This window comes from Sebastes umbrosus, chromosome 19 (genome assembly GCF_015220745.1).
Source record: "Sebastes umbrosus isolate fSebUmb1 chromosome 19, fSebUmb1.pri, whole genome shotgun sequence".
In the NCBI taxonomy this organism is placed as follows: Eukaryota; Metazoa; Chordata; class Actinopteri; order Perciformes; family Sebastidae; genus Sebastes; species Sebastes umbrosus.
The window spans coordinates 4279376-4300857 of NC_051287.1; the positions used below are offsets into that span (position 1 = coordinate 4279376).

At 41.0% G+C, this 21482-nt stretch overlaps 1 protein-coding gene across 1 annotated transcript in view; it reads right to left on the bottom strand.

Annotated features, from left to right (window-relative positions):
- LOC119478402 (tumor necrosis factor receptor superfamily member 10B-like) overlaps positions 1-15920 on the bottom strand; it is a 28516-nt gene extending 12596 nt beyond the window's left edge. The window contains exons 1-2 of the mRNA XM_037753120.1: positions 15623-15920; positions 383-551 (exon numbers count right to left, since the gene is read on the bottom strand). Coding sequence (XP_037609048.1) covers positions 383-551; positions 15623-15655 — 202 coding nt within the window. The 5' untranslated portion in view covers positions 15656-15920. The remainder of the gene's footprint in view (positions 1-382; positions 552-15622) is intronic.
- Positions 15921-21482: the final 5562 nt, after the last annotated feature.

The following is a 21482-nucleotide window of genomic DNA, read 5'->3' on the forward strand; positions in this document are numbered from 1 at the left end:
CGGTGCATATGCTGCACTTTTTCACTACTTCACTCCGATCTGCTGAGTTGGAGGAGTTTTCTTCCCGCTCCTGGCCATCACACATTCTTTCCAGACCTTGCAGAGAATACTTGCAAAATGCATTTGGGACACAGTTCAGGTTATGGGTTTGACATTTAACTTTTTTTTTTTCCACACAAAATGCCATTCTAAATGTTGGCTCTATTCGCTTGCACTCACTTCTTGACATAAATCAAGTGTTTGAGATTACGGGAAAGAAAACAATTTGTTGAGTTTGGGGTTGAAATGTTGCAGCGGGCGTACTTATGGCAGGCCCACATTCCTCATATGTTTGCTTGTAACTGGAGCTACTGCATATTCTGCTTAATGTGATTCTCCTTACCAGCCTTGCAATTGAGGCAGCAGAACCCCTGGTTGAGGTACTGCTCGTTCTCCACACATGTTCTGTGTCGTCGTAGGGTGAGGTTTTTGTATTCATCGCTGGACCACTGCGACGCTGGAGGCTCTGCTGCGTGACAAACCAGCCCGATGAGGAGCGTCGCCACAAACACCTGAATCACAAAGGACGGGGAGAGAAAGAAAGATAAAAGCTTTGCATTAGTTTTGTGTATCCGCAGTATACAGACTCACCCACTCATTACATGAAGGACAGTAAAGAGGAGAGGCTATCATAGGAAACCTTGTGTAAGCAATCTACGACTTAATTTGAACCATCTGATCTGAACATCTGCCGTGGGAAAGCAATTAAGGGAGCCATCCAGCTGGTCAGAACTAGAGGCAAAACAAGCCTGTGTGTGCAAGGATACAAAGCTATATGCTAACTACACAGCGCAAAAGGCCACCAAACTTAATTACTCCATGATCTGGTTTTCTTGAAGGCAAATCAGAGTTTCCTCTGCTAACAGAAAGGGTTTGATAAGGTATCTCGGCTAACGCCGGCACAGCGCCCGTATCAAATGTGATTCCAGAAATCCATTCATGTGTTAGATAATAACAGGCTTGTATAGGTGGGGTACTGAGAAGAATACAGCCGAACGCTTTAGTGTGGCCCCCAGGCGCTGGTGTTTATTCACACGCTTTTCACCATGTCAATGTGAGAAGGCCCCATTCATTGGCAAACAACACACTTTAGTGCCTCTACTTCAAATGACCCACATTCTTAAACCCCGGCTCTTTGAATGCCACGACATGTGACACCGCCGCGAAGCGCCCTCAAACGCAATGCGACACCTCCTGGGTAAATGAGAGGCCTAGATTCGGAGGGTTTTGTCTCTCCCGTGCAACCAGCCCCTCCACCTCTACTGGACTAAGAGAGAAAGGAACAGGTTAGGGTGCGGAGGGGAGAAAGAGGAGGAGGAGGAGGAGGAGGAGGGGTCGATTCAAAGTGAGAAACTGTAGACAGCGAGTCGAAGATGAGATGTTCTGCAGGGAATAGGTTGTCTAAAAGAGACGGTGTGGGAGAATGAGAGGAATAAAGACTGAGAACAGATAAACAGAGGTATAAAAGAGGGACAGGCTGGAGCTGAGAATGACTCCTGACGCTAGACTTGGCTCTCTGGAGGGCCGCCATGCCTTGTTGTTCAAAAGAACTTTCCCCTCTCTCTGCCTTTCCCCTTCTTCCTCTCCCTATGCTCACGTCAGACTTTCCAAAGACGCTGAGAGGCAGACGTGGAAGGGCAGACGGCCGGCAGAGCAGTCACAATCACACCATTTAGATCTATCCAAACATTCTGGGGAGGGAGGGAGGGAGGGAGGCAGAAGAGAGAGGGAAAGGGGAGGGAGATAAAATGAGAGGGGGAAGCTAACAGCTTGCATGACACAGGGTGAGTCTTTAGACTTGAATACACTATGTGTATGACTGCAGGGTGGGGGGATGCAGAGAGACATGGACTTAGGGAAAAGAGTAAGGCCGTGTGAAAAGGCAAAAAATCTGCGTATTAGCACATGTGCACGACAACACAGTGGAAAGAAAAGACAACTGGGGAAAGAATTTAGCCGCACTGAAGGTAATCCTACACGTCTACAAAGCAGAATGTGAAGTTGCACCGAATGTCCAAAAGTTTTATTTACCCAGCCGTTATGTAGCTGATAAATCACGCGGCTCAGGTGTCTCTTTGACAGTGAAGATGCATAGACAGCATAGAGATGACATCATCTCCAGGGCTCGTGATTCAAAACACTCCCAGGTGCAGCTGCCCTTAAATGGCCAACCTGTTACGCTCAGCAGTTGAAGATCTGCTACACAGAAGATCCAGTTGCATTTTATAGAAGAGAAATAGGGCTGCCAACCCTCCCGAGTCTCCCGGTTTTCATCGCCCTCTCCCGGTTTCCTCCCAGGGGTCACAATTCTCCCGTGTTTCTCCCGATTTAATGCAAATTTTCACACTTTTTTTCTCCTTTTTGTTATCTTAACCTGTTTCTGGAACTGAACAGTGTGTATAATCTCTACTGTTTCCACCCGGACGACAACAAAGCTACACCAACTGTCGTTTCCCGGTGGAAGAGAGCAGTCCATGCTCATGCCACAGCGCAGTTTGAGCTCATGTTTAAGCTGCGCTCGCCACAGCGTGCAGCGCCCAAAGTCGGGCGTTGATCGACGCAGCGAAAACCGTTGTGGCGCAAGCCGTTGGAAATAACGGGTGTCAGAGCGCATGTTGTCGCATTGTGTCTGAAAGGACCCTCAGTGAGTAAGAGAAGGACAGAGAAATGCAAAATAATAAGAAAAATAAATACCTAAACAGGAGCAAAAATAAATATAAACGGATGAATATTAGTTTACGCCAGAGATTCAATCACCAAGTTCACACCAGAGGGGCGAATTATTCAGTTTTCTTTCCCGGGAGTTAAAGGTAAAATCAAAAGTCTTTAAATGCTGTTGCAGTGTACTTATTATTTTGTTATTTTCACTCTTTAAAAGTCACCAGAATGCAGGAAACAAAGTCCAAAAACCCAAATATAAGGTATTCAGTTTACGATGATATAACTAGGGCTGCCCTCGACCTCGACCGAATTCTTAGTCTACTAACACTCATACAATTGATTCATTTATTTTAGGGCTGCAACTAACGATTATCTTTATTGTCGATTAATCTGACAATTAATTTCTTGATTAATCGATTAGTTGTTTGGTCTATAAAATGGTAAAAAATGTGGATCAGTGTTTCCCAAAGCCCAAAATGACGTCTTTAAAATGTCTTGTTTTGTCCATAACTCAAAGATATTCAGTTTACTGTCATAGAAGAGTAAAGAAACCAGAACATATTCACATTTAAGAAGCTGGAATCAGAGGATTTTGACTTTTTTTCCTATGAAAAATACTCAAATTGATCATCAAAATAGTTGGCGATTAATTTAATAGTTGAAAACTAATCGATTTATCGTTATGTGTGAAAGTTTTGAGAGCTTTTCCACAAACAATCACACAAAAGCACCACTTTTGTCAATTTTGTGTTTACCAGAGATGTGCTCAGTTTCTTGTCATTCATCATGAAAAAAGCATAAGACTAAGAGGGGGGCAGCTCTAGATATAATACAGATAAAAGCAGCACATCCTCACATTAAAGAAGCTGCAACCAGGTTATGATTAGCTTTTTTGAATCGATTATCAAAATGACTAATTGTCTCAGCTCTATAGAGAAGAAAAGCATGATTTGCTATGGAGAATGGTTTGAAGAGGGGTTGTTTTAAAGGATGGCTGTGTCTTACCAGTGCATAATCTGAGAATTGAAAACTATCTCTGTCCAGCTTTTATTTTGAAATAAACAAAGTCTGAGTAAGTCTGAGGGAATCCCGCTGTGTGGTATTCCTCAAACACAGCCTGCTCGCAGACAACTAAAAAAAACGCCATCAACATGTGTCCACACTAATGTCCTACGGCTGCTTAACTACATGGGCCCAAATGCATCGTATGCATAAACACTATGGGCAGCCACAATGCGGCTTCGTTTTACCTCCAAGCAGGCGAGGAGGAAGACTGGAGTGACCATAACCTCAGTGTCGAAAGCCCTCCAAACCCACAATCCCTGGAAACTCTCCAACCGCCGGCTGAAGTGCTTCAGTCCACTTCACAGTCTGCTCTATCCTCTGTACAATGAGTGGGCTTGGCTGCGGATTATCTGCTGTATAACAGTGTGCTATTGTCGTTGCTTTGAGTCCGTCTGTCTGTCTGATAGGTTAGTGCTCCGCTTGTGTGGACGCAAGTTAAACTAATAAAAAGTTACAATAAAATAATGAGGGAGCCTCTGTTTATCTGACAACAGTAGCTTGCCTCCACTTCCTCTAAACACCCTGGGTTCTTCCAAATTGACCTTGGCACAAACGCTACACATGCCGTGTACACTGAGAAAGCATTTGTGACTAAATGACAGGACATCCTTTCAGCTGACTTAGGTTATCAATGGGCCATTTAGAGGGCTGTGATCACTCCACGTCCCCGAGGGAATTACAGTGAGCTCCATTATTAAAAAAAAAACAGACCGAAACGGAAAATGCAATGAACTCTGTCACACAAACACACACGCACACACACACAATGCGTGTTGTGAGGTTCCTCATTTCATATTGGACAGATGATTTCAATCATAACCGACATGATGCAGCTCATTATACTCCTGAGCGTGGAGTAGGACCTGATGCTCCATATCACGCTTCTCTTATTAGCCAATTCTTCTCTTTAATCAATTACACGATAGTTATGATATTGTGCATCCATACTCTCACGACAGAGAGGAAAAGAGCCCCGGAGAAGTCTAGATTTAAAATATTGTTATATATGTTTGCATTGGACTTTTCTGCAAACCACGGATACGTTGAATGGCAACGTTTCTTAACCAAAAATACGTTTCATATCAGCCTCGTATCACGCTTGCAGAAACGCAACGCCACGTGGTTAATGTTGTGAAACGATTGGTCAGGCTTAGGCAACAAAACCACTATAGTTAGATTAAGGAAATAACTCCATGGTTGGGCTTAAAACTACTGTGTTTGTATGGTGAAAATGACACTTAACATTGTGAACATGGTAGGGATGCACTGATACCGATACCAGTATCGGGTATCGGGTCAGATACTGTGCTCATGTACTCGTACTCGCAAAACGGCTCCGATACCACTTTACAGCAGCGTGACGTTAACCTCTCGTCACCATCTTTCGGGACCTATCGCATGCACTCACGCTCCACCTCCCCGACGGTGCGGGTGAGACGGGCCGGTGGTGCGCCCGACCCCGCGGGGCGCGCGCCGGCCCTCACCTTCACTGCGCCACAGGGTTTTGCTTGCACCCTCCGACTCGCACGTGCGTGAGACTCCTTGGTCCGTGTTTCAAGACGGGCCGGGTGGGTTGCAGACATCGCCTCAGACCCCTGGCGGCACGACACCGCAAGGACAGTCCGCCCCGGTGACGCCTTGGCCACGGCCCCGGGAAGCACCTTCGAGCCTTTCCAAGCCAACCTAGAGTCGGTCGCGGCGCACCGCCTCGTATGCGGGACTCCCCAACCTGCCGTGTGTCGCTCACACCCTCCAGCTGGCTGTTAACGAGGGTCTTTTGGCACAGAGAAGTACTCGTATCGGTACTCGGTATCGGTACCCAAATGTAAGTACTTGTACTTGGTCTGAAAAAAAGTGGTATCGGTGCATCCCTAGAACATGGGACACGAACAAACGGCTGCGTGTAACACAAACAGCGGTCTGTCTCCTGGATGAAAGCCTTGTGTTTGTTGGACCCGTCCATCTCCCCTTCCACCCGTCCGCCCCGATGTGTCTCTTTTAAACTATGTCACTTGCTCTGACCGAATGAAAAAACTGCGCCATTCAACTTATCCCTGGTTTGCAGAAACGTCCAGTGCCAACATTCTTCCCTGCCGACCGGTCTGTACTCATGCAGTCCCGAGAAAACCAATTAAAAAATCGTCACTAGACTTTGTAGTTTATATGAAATCCATTCAATCCAGTTTTTGAGTGTAATTTTAACTGCACAGTGATTTGTTCATCTGATTATAGATGGTGAGCAGCTGGCGGGTCAACAACAACCAAGTAAACCAACACTGATCATCAACCATTTACTTTATTACAAACAAAGATATTTAAGGACTCGAGCACATGACAGGCGGGAGGATGGAACAAACATGTTTTTGCCACAGCTGTTAACGTGCAACACGTCATAAATGACTTCAGTTCAAATGTCAACGACATTGTGTCTTCCCCTGACCTTACCGCAGCTCAATCTTTCTCAGACACCGTGGCAAAGAACAACCACAGGAAGGAGAAACATCCACCGTCATCTCATAACAGAGGAGGGGATGTTACCTGCATTACAGCGGTTTAGAAGCACAACTGATGTCAGAGATTGTACGAATCAAACCCTCAGTGATCATCCCGTCTCTTCGTCATTTAAAAACCACAAAGTTAGTTCCATGAAAGCCAATCGGCACATTTGAGAAGCTGGAACCAGAGAATGTGTAACATTTTTGGCTTGATAATAAATGACTGAAATGATTAATCGATTATCAAAATACTTGATTATCTTTAGGGCTGCAACTTCTTAAATGCTGATTTTCATTGTTGATTTATCAGTTGATTATTTCTCGATTAATTGTTGATCAATAAAATGTCAGAAAATGGTGAAAAATATCGATCAGCATTTCCCAAAGCCCAAGATGACAAATGTCTTGTTTTGTCCACAACTCAAAGATATTCAGTTTTCTGTCATAGAGGAGTAAAGAAACCAGAAAATATTCACATTTAAAAAGCTGCAATCAGAGAATTTTGACTTTTTTTTTATTAAAAAAATACTCAAATCGATTAATCGACTATCAAAATAGTTGCCGATTAATTAAATAGTTGACAACTAATCGATTAGCTCTAATTGTTTTTCTGTCAATCACCAAAAATGTACACTGGGCGACATTTTATGTTATTCAACATTACCTAACCATAACTGCTCAATCGTCTTGTCTAATTGAATTAATAGTAGGAGATCGTTGTTTGCATGGTCCTGTTTAAATGGATATAAAATAAAAGGGTTATATATAGATATATCTAGAGCATTCATTTCTTTTGCAGCAGAAAAAGAAAGTCAATACTTCTGTCTTTTGCAACATCACATTGCAATGCAATGAAACTGTCAAAACGCCTTTGCCTCGATCTGCTCGTAAAAATGAGCCTATCTTAAGATCTAAAAACTGTGCATAGTTCAAGTAACTTACGGAGTGTTAAGAAATATGTTGTTTATCACTCTACATTTAGAAATCTTTTAGATCAATATGTTTTAGTGTGTTTATTTTCTAACATTTTATAAAAAAACATGTCAATTTTTTTTATTTCTGTTTAAGTTATGACACAATTTCAATACTTTTATCAATTATTATAGTTTATTAAAGATTTTAGGGAATATAATAATATAATAAATAGGCAAAAATACCAATGTAGGAGGCTGGCGGACTATTTCTATTACACAGTTCAACAGCAAAATACCAAACAGAACAGAAACACTGTCCTGCAACGTCTTCTATAATATCATTAGTGTATCAGTGACAACTTATGTCCAATACTAGTTTGTTTTTTTTAACCTAAATCTAATTTAACCAAACACACGCCAACGTATCATTTAAGATAAGACATAAAGTACACTTTGTACAGTTTGGATAATGTACAATTCGAATCCCTCAGGCCTGACCTTGACAGGACAGTGTAAGCTCTCTGTTTTACAGATAAAGCCTGGCATCCTCTGGAGACAGGGGGGGAAGGGGTGACCATGCATGACTTTCCTTGAGTGATTTACACTGACATGATGATGAAGACAACCCAGCATATGTCAAGAGAAAGGAGTCTGACACTTTGCTACATCGCTATAGAACATGACGACAATGACTTCCACGTCAACTCGAAGCAGTTCGACAAGAAAATGTTGCAGTGTGAAAACCGCTTAGTTGAACCACAAAAGCTGCACACACACACACACGTATGTGTGTGGGAGCGTGTGAAAAGCGGCGGCCCCCTCCTCTCAGGGAGCACAGGAAGCTCGAGACAATACAGAGGCTTCATGCAGGGTTCAGCTCCAAACTGTTCCCTCCGCAGCAGCCCGCCTCAAGAGCAGGCCCAGCACCCGATTGGACCCGCAACGTATCCGCTAGGCCTGGATATTTATAACTCGGGAAGCTGCAGCTCTACGACACAAATTCTTGAGTTTCCTCAGGAGGCATGCTTCGCTGATTAGACGTGTGTCACCAGCAGGTTAGGTGACATTCACATTCGCATGTTAAAAAAAAAGAGAAAAGCAATCTGCGATGACGACAGTTTTAATGAGTTCCCTGTCAGTGTCAGACTGTAACCACAAGTTGGTGAAATGACTGGCGCGTTGACGTCGGTGTTGACCACATGAAAATAGGCGTACTGTTTTGATGACTGGAAGAGAGAGGGTTGCTGTAAGTTCGAAGGTTTCAAAAGTTGTAAGCAGGTGCAGCGTGACACACAGTTTATGATTTGTTTGTGTTGTGAGGTCGACTTGGTCCCCAGTGTGGTTTCTAAGGGTTGGCTGCTGATCTCACACACATGTACGCAACATCACTGTGCGTCATACGGCATGTTATTCGGGGACAATTCTGAACGTCAGTGCACAAATTGAATTTAGAGATTTGTGTGCAGCGGGCTATTAACTAAGCCTTTTCAAATTGTGATTAGGCCCTTCACAGGGAAGCTGAGCGGCGACTCATAAGACAACCCCAGGAGGGCGAGAATGAAAAGAGCAAGAACGGATGACTAATAGATTAAAGTATGTGCAGGAATCCATCACCTCGCTCTAGAGACAATCACATTAGCTCCATTAAAGCTCGTCTTTGTGTTAAAAGGAAAAAAAGAAAAAAAAAGTCCATGAAGTGCTGGCAGTTTATAGCTTTCTTTATAAACACATCACAGCAAAAATGTAGGATATGCGGCTGCTGGAGCACGTCAACAGGAACTTTAAGTGACCATCAATAGATGGAATTTATGTTGGATTTATGTCTTTGTAAACACAAGTCCATTCTGAACTCAGGACAAAGGTTGAGTTTGTTCTAAGACTCTTAAACCTTTGTTATAATCTGCTCAATCATCCAGGAGAGAAGGAAGTCAGGAGGAAATGACACTGATGCAAAACCTTAAGCCATTCTGGATTTATAATTATGTCATGTGGGGCTTATTAGTATTTTCACTGTCGATTAATGCGTCAATTATTTTCTTGATTAATCAATGTCCACAACTCAAAGATATTCTGTCATAGAGGAGTAAAGAAACTAGAAGATATTCACTTTTAATACGCTGGAAGCAGAAGAATTTGACTTTTTTTTTTAAAGATTATTATTATAATTATTATCAAAATAGTTGACAACCAATCAGTTAATTGATTAATTGTTGCAGCTCTGATGTCATGTTAAACTAGTCAATCGACAGAATATAAATCGCGTTTCTCCATTTTTAAGCAAAAATGATAAAACGTCACAGGTTACTACTTCTAAAATGTGAATATTTGCTGTTTTTGTAGTCTTTTATTCGAGTAAATTTAATAATTTTGGACTATTGGTTGCACTAAACAAGCAATTTAACTATGTCAACTTGGGCTTTGGAAAATTGCAGAGGGCATTTTTCACTATTTTCTGACACTTCACACCGCAATAATTACATTTTTCTGCGGCCGGGAGGCATATTCATGAGCTTCAGGCGGGAAGAAATTCTTTGTAACACAAGTCCACATGTAACAGGAGTCACGGAATCGGTTTACTGATTTGCTGCGGATACTCTTCGGCTGCACTTCTCCACTAAAAGATAAACTTTTCCCGACTTTTAGTTTGGCCGCACTGCTGCCGCTTTTCATAGACATTGCATGGCAGCTCGCCGCAGGCCGTGCTTCGCCACTGCTCTGGTGTGAATTCGACGTTAATAGACCAATTGAGTAATTCATAATGAAAAGAATCGCTTATTGCAATGCAATCTTTTTCAGCTGTTGAGTCTGAAATGTAGGGCTGCAACTAACAATTACTTTCATTATCAATTAATGGATGGATTGTTACTTCTAAAATGTGTCTTAAAATAGTGAAAACATGTGCATCACATTGCTTTTTTTGTTCAACCAACAGTCAAAAGCTCAAAGATATTCAGTTTATTCAGTCTAATATATCACATGACGCAAAGAGAAGCAGCAAATCCTCACAATTCAGATGTTAGAAACAGGAAAAATAATTCAAACCATGAATTAATTATTAAAATAGTTGATTTGTTGTTGTTGTTAGTTGACTAATCGATGCCCACATTTTCTATTGTGACACAGAACATAATTTTCACTGGTGATTTCCTTCTGCTTCATGGTTTTTCTCTTGATTGAATAGAGTCTAAATAGAATCCTTTTGAGACTGCAACTAACAATTAGTTGATTAATCAACCATTTTAGTCTATTAAACACCCAAAAAGAGCCCAATGTGACGTTTGCAAATAGCTCTATTCTCCATCCAGCTGTCCAAAAAAGATATTCAGTTTATAATAATGTAAAACAGAGAACATGGGAGTCGCTGGGACCAGACAGGAAATCAAATGTTTTAAGGCTTTTAGTTTGAAAAGTGACTGAAATCACTTATTGTTTCAGCTCTATTTAAATACCCACATTTATTTTTAGTGTCATTTGGGGGAGAAAAGGCTTAACGGGTTTGTAATAATCATCTCCTTCTACTTTATGGTTTTGTCTTATTTAAATATAGTATGAATAGAATAGCACTACTTGTATTGTTTACAACCTACAGAACACTTGACTTGTATATAGACGTTTTATTTCTTATTTTTATATACACCTATTTTGTCACTACTTTTTTGCCCAGCTTTGTTTTCCTTGTCCCGAGCTGTTATTTATATTTCTGTGTACGTACATTGAGAGATGCATAAAAACCCGGAGTCAAATTCCTTGTAAGTACTGATTCTGATTTTAAATGCTTTCACATGTGCTACACACTCTATATACTTGCACAGAGATGACAAAATAACTTTCTGACATAGAAAAGTATGCCAGTATTACACTCACGTTTTAAAACATTGTAAAACAGGTAGAATAAAAATAGAAAAATGTAATAAAAAAAGAAGAAGCTAAGAATAGCTTTAGCGCCCTTCGGCAAATAGTGTCCATTCCTCAAAGAGGATAGTAAACTCATGTGATTTGACCCGTCAGATGACTTCTGTACACATGGGAGAGCTGTGCGTGAGAGTATTACACCTCAAAGTAGTTGTGAAACTGTGTGTGAATAAGTTGCTATTTCGGTCTAAAAAAAAAAAAAAAAGCCATCAGACTGAAGTTGATCTGATGTTTCACACGCAGTCTCCCCACTTATCTCAAAGCTGGACTGCTCCTGTGTGAGCGCTGACTCGCCCCCGTTGGTATGCAAGGCGCACCTGAACAGGCGGCACTCCCTTAAGTGAGTCAGCGGATCTTTGATAACCGGAGAGTGATTCACCTTAACGACTCCGACAACAGGTTCCAGAATAATCGATCGGCCGACAATAAAACTTCACTTAACTATGTCGAGATTAAATACCTGGATGGAAACTGTGACAGGGTGGCAGAACCACCTGGTGTCTGACAGAGAGCTGGTTGCACCACATTGCATCACTCATGTAGCCTCTCTCTGAGCCCCCGGTATCTCTGTTCACATGGTCGCCATGCAAAGCAGCAATAAGCACTCTAGAGTAGCCAATTTGTTGACCGCTGCTCGGTCCCCAGCGACACAGTTTGGCCTCCACTTGTCCCCAGATGTCAGTCCTGCCCTTGTCTGTGTTGTCCACAGAGACATGGAGGGATATTTCCTGTGTGAACCAACACCCAGACGCACTGTAAGCAATAACAGATAACAATCTCGGGTACATTTTGCACGGGCATGACAATTCTCAGAAGTAAATTGATGCCACTAATATCAGCATATCTGTGTGTACTCTAGACAGGAAGTTTACAGGACGGCCAGGCACGTATACACTCAATTTGAAGGGGCGTGGGGAGGGGGATTAGAGAGGGAGGAATGGGGGTTGGAGTTGGTGGGGGTGAAATTTCCCCATAGTCCCATAGCAACAAGGCTCCATGGCGAGGCCTCCAGAATGTACTGTGGTTTACAGAAGAGATAAACATTGACTTTGCCACCCGGAGAAGTAAATCTGATTTCAGTAATGGAACACTGCATGACTTAAAACACAGATCAGACAAACGCAGAAAACAAACATTCAAGCTCCCGGGCACATCAGCAGATATTACATTTACTTTAACAACTCCATTTACAGTTAGCAGAGCTACAGTAAGCATCTGTTATGAAACACTGACATGCTCTTATCAACCACAGAAAAAGCCAAGCCTTAATTCGCTGTCATTTAGGGAACTCTGATTTCTGTTTCCTATCTCACACTGTCATGAAAATCAGTAAACTTAAAGCGATGGTTGGCAGAATGTTTTTGGCATCATTGGACAAAAAAATCCATAATAACATTTCAGCATATTGTAATTCAAGTGTTCTGAGAGAAAACTACACTTCTGCACCTCCTCATGGCTCTGTTTTTTAAAAAGATCTAGCCCGTGACGGGAGACTTTGGCCAATCACAGGTCATTTCCAAGCCCCCAAGAAGTGCGTCGGTCATCGATCCGGACTTTCGCAGAGTCCCGCCTCCAACGCTGTATCCAGTTCTTTTAATACATCCATGGTCATTTCACAGAGAGAGCGTTCCTATTGGCTGTTCATTTAACGGAGGCAGCGGTAAATCACTCACAAACTCCGATAAAACGCTCACTACTAGATAAAACTAGGCAGCGCTAATCAGATATTTCCTTTAACTCCGCCTCGCTGGGTCTCATTCACATAAACGAAGGAAGGAAAAGAACTCTGGATTCAGCTATTAGTGCATTTTACAACTTTTAGGACCTAATGATCTAAATAAGGGCTATTCAAGTGTTCATCCACCGAGTTACAGAAATCTCTTTCGCGATGTAAGTTTATGGGAAAAAGTATTTTTGGGGCCCAAAGGCATCACATGACGTACCGCCGTTTGGCCACTACGAACATTTGCTTCACAGCCCGCTGCTCTTCCTGGGGCTTTCTCATTTTACAGCTAAACAGTACACTACAAGATGTTTCGGAAAACATTTGAGGAGAGAAATAGGCATTACAGTAACAGAATATTGATTCATATTTGATCAGCGCTGCCTAGTTTGATCAGCGTTTACGAGTGATTGACCGGTCCGTCAAATCTTGCAGATGTCATTAGGAGCGCCGGAGGACACAGAGGCACATGATTTATTTCAGATTACCGGTCTCATGCACTACTGTCAGGTTATAGTGACCGTTTTGTAAAAATACATCTCGGCTACTGCTGCTTTAAAGCTGCAATATTGTTACGTTAATGTCTATTTCTCACCTCAAATGTGTTCAGAAACATCGTGTGGTGTACTGTTTAGCTGTAAAATGAGGAAAGTTTATGACCCGACAACCATGTTGTGATCAAGTTGAGGAAATACCAAGCACCACCCACCAGCCAGAGCTGGTCATCTCTCTAGAAAATGACCTGTGATTGGTCAAAGTCTCCCGTCACGGGCTAGGTTTTAGCCTGAAAACAGAGCCATGAGGAGGAGCAGGAGTCTCTCAAAACACTTGAATTGAAGAGTATTTGAAAGGGAACCCCTCATAACATTTAATCACATATTTCTGCATTAATCCAAAGGGCCTTTTAATGGATTGGCTCCACTTGAAGAGCCGTATACAGTGAGCATATACAGTATTTATAGTGTCAGTAGGCTTTGGTGCTGCACAGATGGAAAAAACAACAGGCGGCGGTGGAATGAAAAGACGTCTCTGTGAGAGGGGCTGAGTGGAATAAACTTTACTGGAAAAAAAAAAAAAAAACTTAATTGACTAACTGGCAAGGTGAATTCTTGGCTTTTCTGGGGTCAAACTGATTACAGCTTCAGACAAGACAAACCCCGTGCCTCTCCACACACACACACTCTCACTCTTCTTCACACAACTTGATTTAAAGCTTGCACGAGCAAAAGTGCACATAGCTGCAGCGGAGCAGCAGTGCACTTATTAATAGAGCCTATATGGCCAAGCTACATCCGCTGTGACAGACCAGGAGACATCATATGCTGAATGTCTGAACAATAATGACCACATGATGTCCAACACAGATGGTGGCTGTAATGTTGAGGCTGTGGAGAGGAGGGGAGGGGGGGACTGAGTGAACTCTGTCTTCAAATCTTAAAATCTCTGGGACCTGATCTGCTCATGTGAGGCTGTACATTGTACATGATTGTAAAATCAGTGAATTAGCTTTATTGTTCTTCATTACATGTTGTTCTGGTTTGCATTCTGTGCTTGTAGCCAGCTAGAGACACACATTTTGGGAAAAGTGTCAACAAGTCTATTATAGCCTTTTTCCTAACATGTGCATTTAATTGTATTTTGTGTGACTATTCCTATGTCTGTAACCTGCTAAGTCTATTCATCTGGGCAAAAAATAATGTTTATTAAAATGTATGTAAAAATACAACCTAAATAGTGCATTAATTTATTATTATTTTATTTAAGATTTTTTTATTATTATTTTTATTGTTATTATTATTATTATTATTATTATTATTATTATTTAAGATAATGTAAAAGAAAGGTGAAAAACAGCTATATAATGTATCTTTAAACAGTAAATTAACTTTAAAATACTGTAAAATTAACAGTACAAAGCTGTACATTTCAGTGACAGTATAATAATGTTAATTTTACAGTAACATAAAGGCAACCCTGTTCTTTACTGTTATTTTACTGGGAAATTCTTAACAGTGTATCCATGATCCTTTACATGAACAATGTTAAAATGTTGTATGGCATCACCCTACAACAACATACATGAGTGGACAGTTCTGAGATCAGAAACTAAGAAAAAAATGAATGTTTATCAACCAGAGATCATCACTAATGTCTGTAAAATATCACATAACAACTTTATAAACTTCTTATTTATCCAGTTGAAGAGGTTTTGTTCTGTTATGCAGCACATGTACTGAGAGCCAGACACAGGAGCCAATAAGATGAAAGAAACACTTCAATCAACAAACAAACAAACAAACAGATACAATGTTGCAAAAAACACTTCAATCAAACAACAAACAAACAAACAAACAGATACAATGTTGCAAAAAACACTTCAATCAATCAACAAACAAACAAACAAAGAGATACAATGTTGCAAAAAACACTTCAATCAAACAACAAACAAACAAACAGATACAATGTTGCTTCCTGTGCAGCTGAGCTCTTTTGAAGGACAATGAACAGACTTGTTTCATCCTCTCAGACAAGTTCACAGGCCTGGCTGTGATTTCTGCTCACATGTTAACACCACAGCTTCCCAAAAGAGTCAAGGTTTGTCTGGCTTCAGCTTCAACTTAATAAAACAGTCAGTATTTTATCTCCTGACGTCCATATCCACAATTTAAAACCAACATTATTTGGATTATTAGCCACTATCCAAACTTAAAAGCACATTTTTACCATCATTAAGATAATATGAGCAGCTGTTAATGAAATACAGTGATGTAAATTAATACAAGTAAGTATAGAGATGGTTATATGTTACTTACAGAAAGTTTCCTGACCACCGGATCGAAGTTCATCTTGGGAAACTTCTAGATGAGAGGAAATCCCGGCGACTTCTCGTTTTGAGAGCAAAAAACCACCCTTAAAGTGTCTAAAAATACACACAGTTACAGTGAAAAAACAAAGTCCAGCTTTAAAACTACCCGTCGCCCGGTTTCTTTCATGAGTTTACTCGTTACTGTATAAAGTTTACAGTGTTTTTCAGGGAGCAGAGAGAGAGAGAGAGAGAGACGGTCTGAGCTCCACTGAACACTGCTGTTTTCTCGCCTCGGAGCTGCCTGTGACGTCAGACGGCCGAGGAGCCAATCACAACGCTTCTCCTTGAATACTAATTCAACAGGGGTGGAGGATGTACTCCAGTAATGTACTTAAATACAATTTTGAGATACTTGCACTTGAGTATTTCCATTTTTTGCAGTGTCGTTCACACACAAACGCACTTTTGTTCCTTGGCTTTTGGCTCGGCATGAGAGTTGACTATTTTAATCCTTTTTTATTGGTCTTAACGTTCTTATTATTTTAATGTCCTGTTGGTTTTAAGTTGGTCTTAGTGATTTATTGTGTTGTTTTTATGTTTTTATGTATAATTGTACAGCACTTTGGTCAACTTTTGTTGTTTTTAAATGTGCTTTATAAATAAATTTACATTTTTTTGCAACGTCATGCAGACACCGCCCAGCTCACTCTCTGTTCAGGTGGAGGGAATCAGGATACAACCTGAGGCACCACAGGCCACAGATCATCTCCACTCACAGATCACGCTTTCACAACAGCTACTTCCCAGTTACAATAAGACTGGTGGCAAAGGATGTTAAAGAGGGAAACAAATACACCACACCTCACCTCCATACCATTATTGACACACAGTACACCTGAACTGAATGGACTGTAATGCTGTGCAATATGCTGCCTTCCACTGTTTTTAAATATTTTTTATGAGCGCTACAAGTTCTTTTAACATGGTCATGAAGCATATATACTGTATATTTGTATTCTGGGGTATCGTTCCTATGCAGAGGGTAGTTTAGTTTATTTATTGACTACACTGAGGGCGTTTTATGTTTTAATAATGTATTTATTGATTGTGTTGAGTTGAATGTGCTACTTATTTTGTAATGTATTACCTTGTGTCTTTTCTACCTTTTCTTTTCTCAAAGCTGACTTGGTGTAAACTGCTCAGAATGAAACTCTTGAATCTTGAATCTTGAGTCATACTTCTACTCCACTTCATCTCAGAGGCAAATATTGTACTTTTCACTGCACTACATTTGACAACTTTAGTTACTTTTCAAATAATAATTGCTCATCCCCTTCCTGTCCAGTTAAAAACCATGTTATCTCCAGATGTGTTGTTTTTGAATGTTTTGTGATAAACTCAAGGATGAATTGTTCCTTTATGTTGCTCTATGTGTTAAGACTTTTCAAACTAATTTTAAAAAAGCCTCTTGGATCAGCCGGAAAATGCATCGTCACAAAGCTCAAAACAGGACTGTTATGACACCATGAAAAGTTGACTTTTTAGAGATACGTTGTTCTCACAGGACAGCAACGCTACAAACATATGATGATCTGATAGACCATGATGCATTGCTGTAGATTAAACTAGCCAACAGTATATAAAGGAGTTAAAATTAGCACAACCTTAAACATCTGCAGCAGTAAAATGCAACATACACATTAAAGCAACTGTGTGTAGGATTTGGCGACATCTAGCGTTGTGGTTGCAGATTGCAACCAACTGAGTACCCCTCCGCTCACTCCTCCCTTTCCAAGACTGCGGTAACGTGAGCTGCCTCGTGCAAAACCGTGGTAACCCCCTTACCATAATAACACTACTCTAGGGGCAATGGAAGTCAGACAGCGGCTGGCGGTACCACGGTTTTGCACTCTGCAGCTACCGCAATTTCACAAGCATGTCGGAGAACTATGGTGTCCTTCAAGTAACGTAAAAACGTGAAAGGCTCTCTGTAGGGCCAGTGTTTGGTTTGAGCAAAACTGTGGACTATGTAGCTATGAGGGGCTCACACACAACGATTCTTAGTTTCAGGTGATTATACACTAATGAAAACATAGTTACGTATAATTATATTCCATTACTGCTAACAGATGCCCCAAAATGTTACACACTGTTCCTTCCAGCAGTAATATTAATCCAGAAACATCATATAGTGAAACACTGACACGGAACATTTTACTGCACAATAAATGTGTTTTACTTTTGATGCTTTCAGTATATTTTGCTGATACATACTTGTACTTAAGTAAGGTTTTGAATGCAGGACTTTTACTTGTAGTGGAGTATTTTCACAGAGTGGTATTAGTACTTTTACTTCAGCCGGTAAAGGAGGGGCTACATACTACCCTGTATTGAATTTCCTGGTTTCTATAAACTGCAGCAGACTTTTAATGCAAATGGTGCTTTGATCTACATTCACTCATGAGTAGCTCACTGTAGCCATTAACTAGCCTGTGTAATGTGTAACTAACTAATGTGCAACAAGTTGAAGCACCAGTGAATGAATGATCCCAAACTGTGACTTTTGGCACAAACACTAGAGACTCCAGGCCAGTGGATCCCCGCAGGGAGACACTTTATGGGTGTATTCATCACACTGAGGAATAGTTTTAATTCTTACACAGTGAGAAGAGGAACAACTTAGTTTCTGCACTTTAAGAACTCTGCAGGAAGTCAACTACTATTTAATGACACCATAACATTATTCCAGTGTTTATACCAGTCTATATCAAACAACAAACATCCTCTCAAATGTGGTTCCTGCTGACAAAATCTTATCTGAAGTGGGTCTAAAGCTTGTCTGTCTGGGGAGGAGAGAGCGGAAGATATTTGGGCAAACCTAAACTAGACCATGCCGGGATAATTAGCTAAACAAGCAAATAAACAAACAGAGCCAAACAACTAGTATAAATAAATACCAGGCCTGCAACTTAGTCAGACGGTAGTGTGGTGAAAGAAGGATTACGCAATTTCTAGACACATTTAGAGTAAATGCCGTCTGGCGCTATGTCTCACTTCTCATTCACCGGTCTATAAAAACCACGTGTTGTGAAACATTATGAGAATTAGTTGAATATCTTGTGACCAAAGTCATGACAGTGAGAGGTGGGGGCTATGGGGAGGTTACAGTATTATAATCAGCTTCAGTTTAGAGCTGATTAATCGATTAGTTGTCAACTATTAAATGAATCGCCAACTAGGGTTTGAGTCATTTTTTAAGAAAAATAGTCTGATTCTAGCTTCTTAAATGTGAATATTTTCTGGTTTCTTTACTCCTCTATGACAGTAAACTGAACATCTTTGAGTTGTGGACAAAACAAGACATTTGAGGACGATCTTTTTGGGCTTTGGTTGCCATTTTTCACAATTTTCTGACATTTAATAGACCAAACAACTAAACGATGAATCAGGAAAATAATCGACAGATTAATCAACAATGAAAGTAATCGTTAGTTGCAGCCTTACTTCAGTTAGTATGGAAAAATGTCTGGTTCAACATAATGAAAAGTGTGTTATCCGGGTCACATCAGAGATGTTTACAGAGTGTCTTAAAATAAGAGATGATCTCCGTGGCCCATGTAAACATCTAAGAAAATATACTGATGTGACGGTTCTCTCACGACGGCGTTGTTTACTCACAGTAAACCGCGGAGTTTAACCAAGGCAATCAGACTTTAAGCTGCAAAAAAGGCGGAAAAATAAAGCAAAAGAAGAGTTATCAGTGTGTTTGGAGCTAAAAAACAAGCAGTGAATAACACAAATATTTAAGAAATTAGCATTGGAACAACACAATCATTTCTGGAACAAACAACACAACAGATGCATCCCATCTCCTCCTGTCAAAAGTTAAACATGTTTCCCAATTAGAACTATCTAGGAAATCGGTATCTGTATCTTCCACTTGGAACACATCCTGTGCTCCTCCTCCTGAGGTCGCCGACTACGTGCTCAAAAACAGGAAGTGTGTGATTGAGTTATTTGCAGGCTTATCCTGAGCAAGTCAGTATTTATGGCCGCTGGGTTGATTAGTTCAGATAGCGGACTCGTGCAATAACAAAATATTCAGATTCAACTCAAATTCATCATCTGAAATTTGAGGGGAGAATGTTTACTTTAGTTTTAACTTTTAAAAGATGAAGGAAGTTAGTTGCTCAGAAGTGATTTGCATATCCTGTGTGGGAGCAGTGTGATGGTCGTGTGTGTTTGTGTATGTAGGTGTGTGTGCAGCAGATGGTGGCGAGTTTGGAGAGTTTTTTTCATAGAAGTGACCTGCGGAGGAAAAGGCAGAGAAAATAAAGGGAAGGGAAACCTTCCTGAGCGTCAGTAACTTATCTTGTGACGCCTGCTGGGTATTGTTTCACATGCTGTTTAGGAAGGTTAAAAAAAAAAAAAAAAAATTACAAGGAGCTGAAAAAACTAAAAGTAAAGACCCTGAAGTGATTTTCTTATTTAGCGTTATTTGTATAAACAGAAAACACAAAGACGTCCCTTATTTCACTGCACTCGGGCTGTTTGCGCATTTCCTATAATTGATTATGATTTGATTTTGTTATGAAATTAAAAGAAAAATGCATAGCTGTGACATCAAGGCTGTGTTCCAGAGCAGAAAACAGGACAGGAAATTGTGTAAAAATGGATCCACATTCTTTAAACAGCAGGGACATGACAAGGACAGCAGCCTCTCATCACCTCTTTGTTTGAGATAAGACACGATGTGGGACGTTGAACTTAAGATTCACGCTTAATCATTTATCTGTGGCATTTATGCTCCCGACATCTGCCATATTTGTAATAGGGGCTAATGCGATTGCTCCCCTCTGCATGTCGGCTTCTGTGAGAGCTTCTCAGTAATAAGAACAACAACAACAGCCAGAGGGTCATCCTGGCCTGTTGACAGTCAAAGGTGAAAGGTCACGGTGTGAATGTTGAGATGAGGGGCCGTAGTCTAGTCGACACAGAAGTTGATGATATTGTTTATCTTCCTTCTCACGCACACAGACACACAAGTAGAGTGCGTGGTGTTATTTATGACTCCAACAAATGGATTCAGCTTATCTATTAACAATGGATCACATGATATGCGAACAGAGTCGCTCATAATGAGAAACCCACAGAGGATTATCACCCGAGTCTGCAGTTCCCCTCATCTCTGCAGAAGAGCGTTTTAGCTTCTTTCAGTTCATTGTTTTGGTTTTGCGGCCCACCACCACTATTTTGCTTCACTCTCACTCTAATCAGCGTCATTACATGCTGTTTCCTGTTCAAATACAAGACTAAAGAGTCTGCGGCTATGTTAGCAGCTCTGTGAGGTTCTATGTGCACAGCAGAGCTTTGAGCTAAATGCTAACGTCAGAATGCAACATGCTCACAATGACAATGCTTGCCATTGTAAATGGACTTGCATTTATATAGCGTTTTTCTAGTCTTCTGGCCACTCAAAGCGCTTTTACACTACATGTCAGTATTCACCCATTCACACACACATTCATACACTGATGGCAGAGGCTGCTAAGGTGCCAACTTTGCCCATCAGGATCTAATCAAAATACTCATTCACACACCGATGGCTATGCCTTCGGGAGCAATTTGGGGTTAAGTGTCTTGCTCAAGGACACATCGGCATGTGACCCGGAGCAGCCGGGGATCGAACCACCGGCCTTCTGATTAGTGGACGACCTGCTCTACCCTCTGAGCCACAGCCGCTCCACAGCATGCTAACATTTGCTAATTAGCACTAAATTCAAAGTCCAACTGGGGCTGATGGGAATGTTGTTAGTTTTGCAAGTATTTGGTCATCGAACAAAGTATTGGACAAAATAAAATTGTGA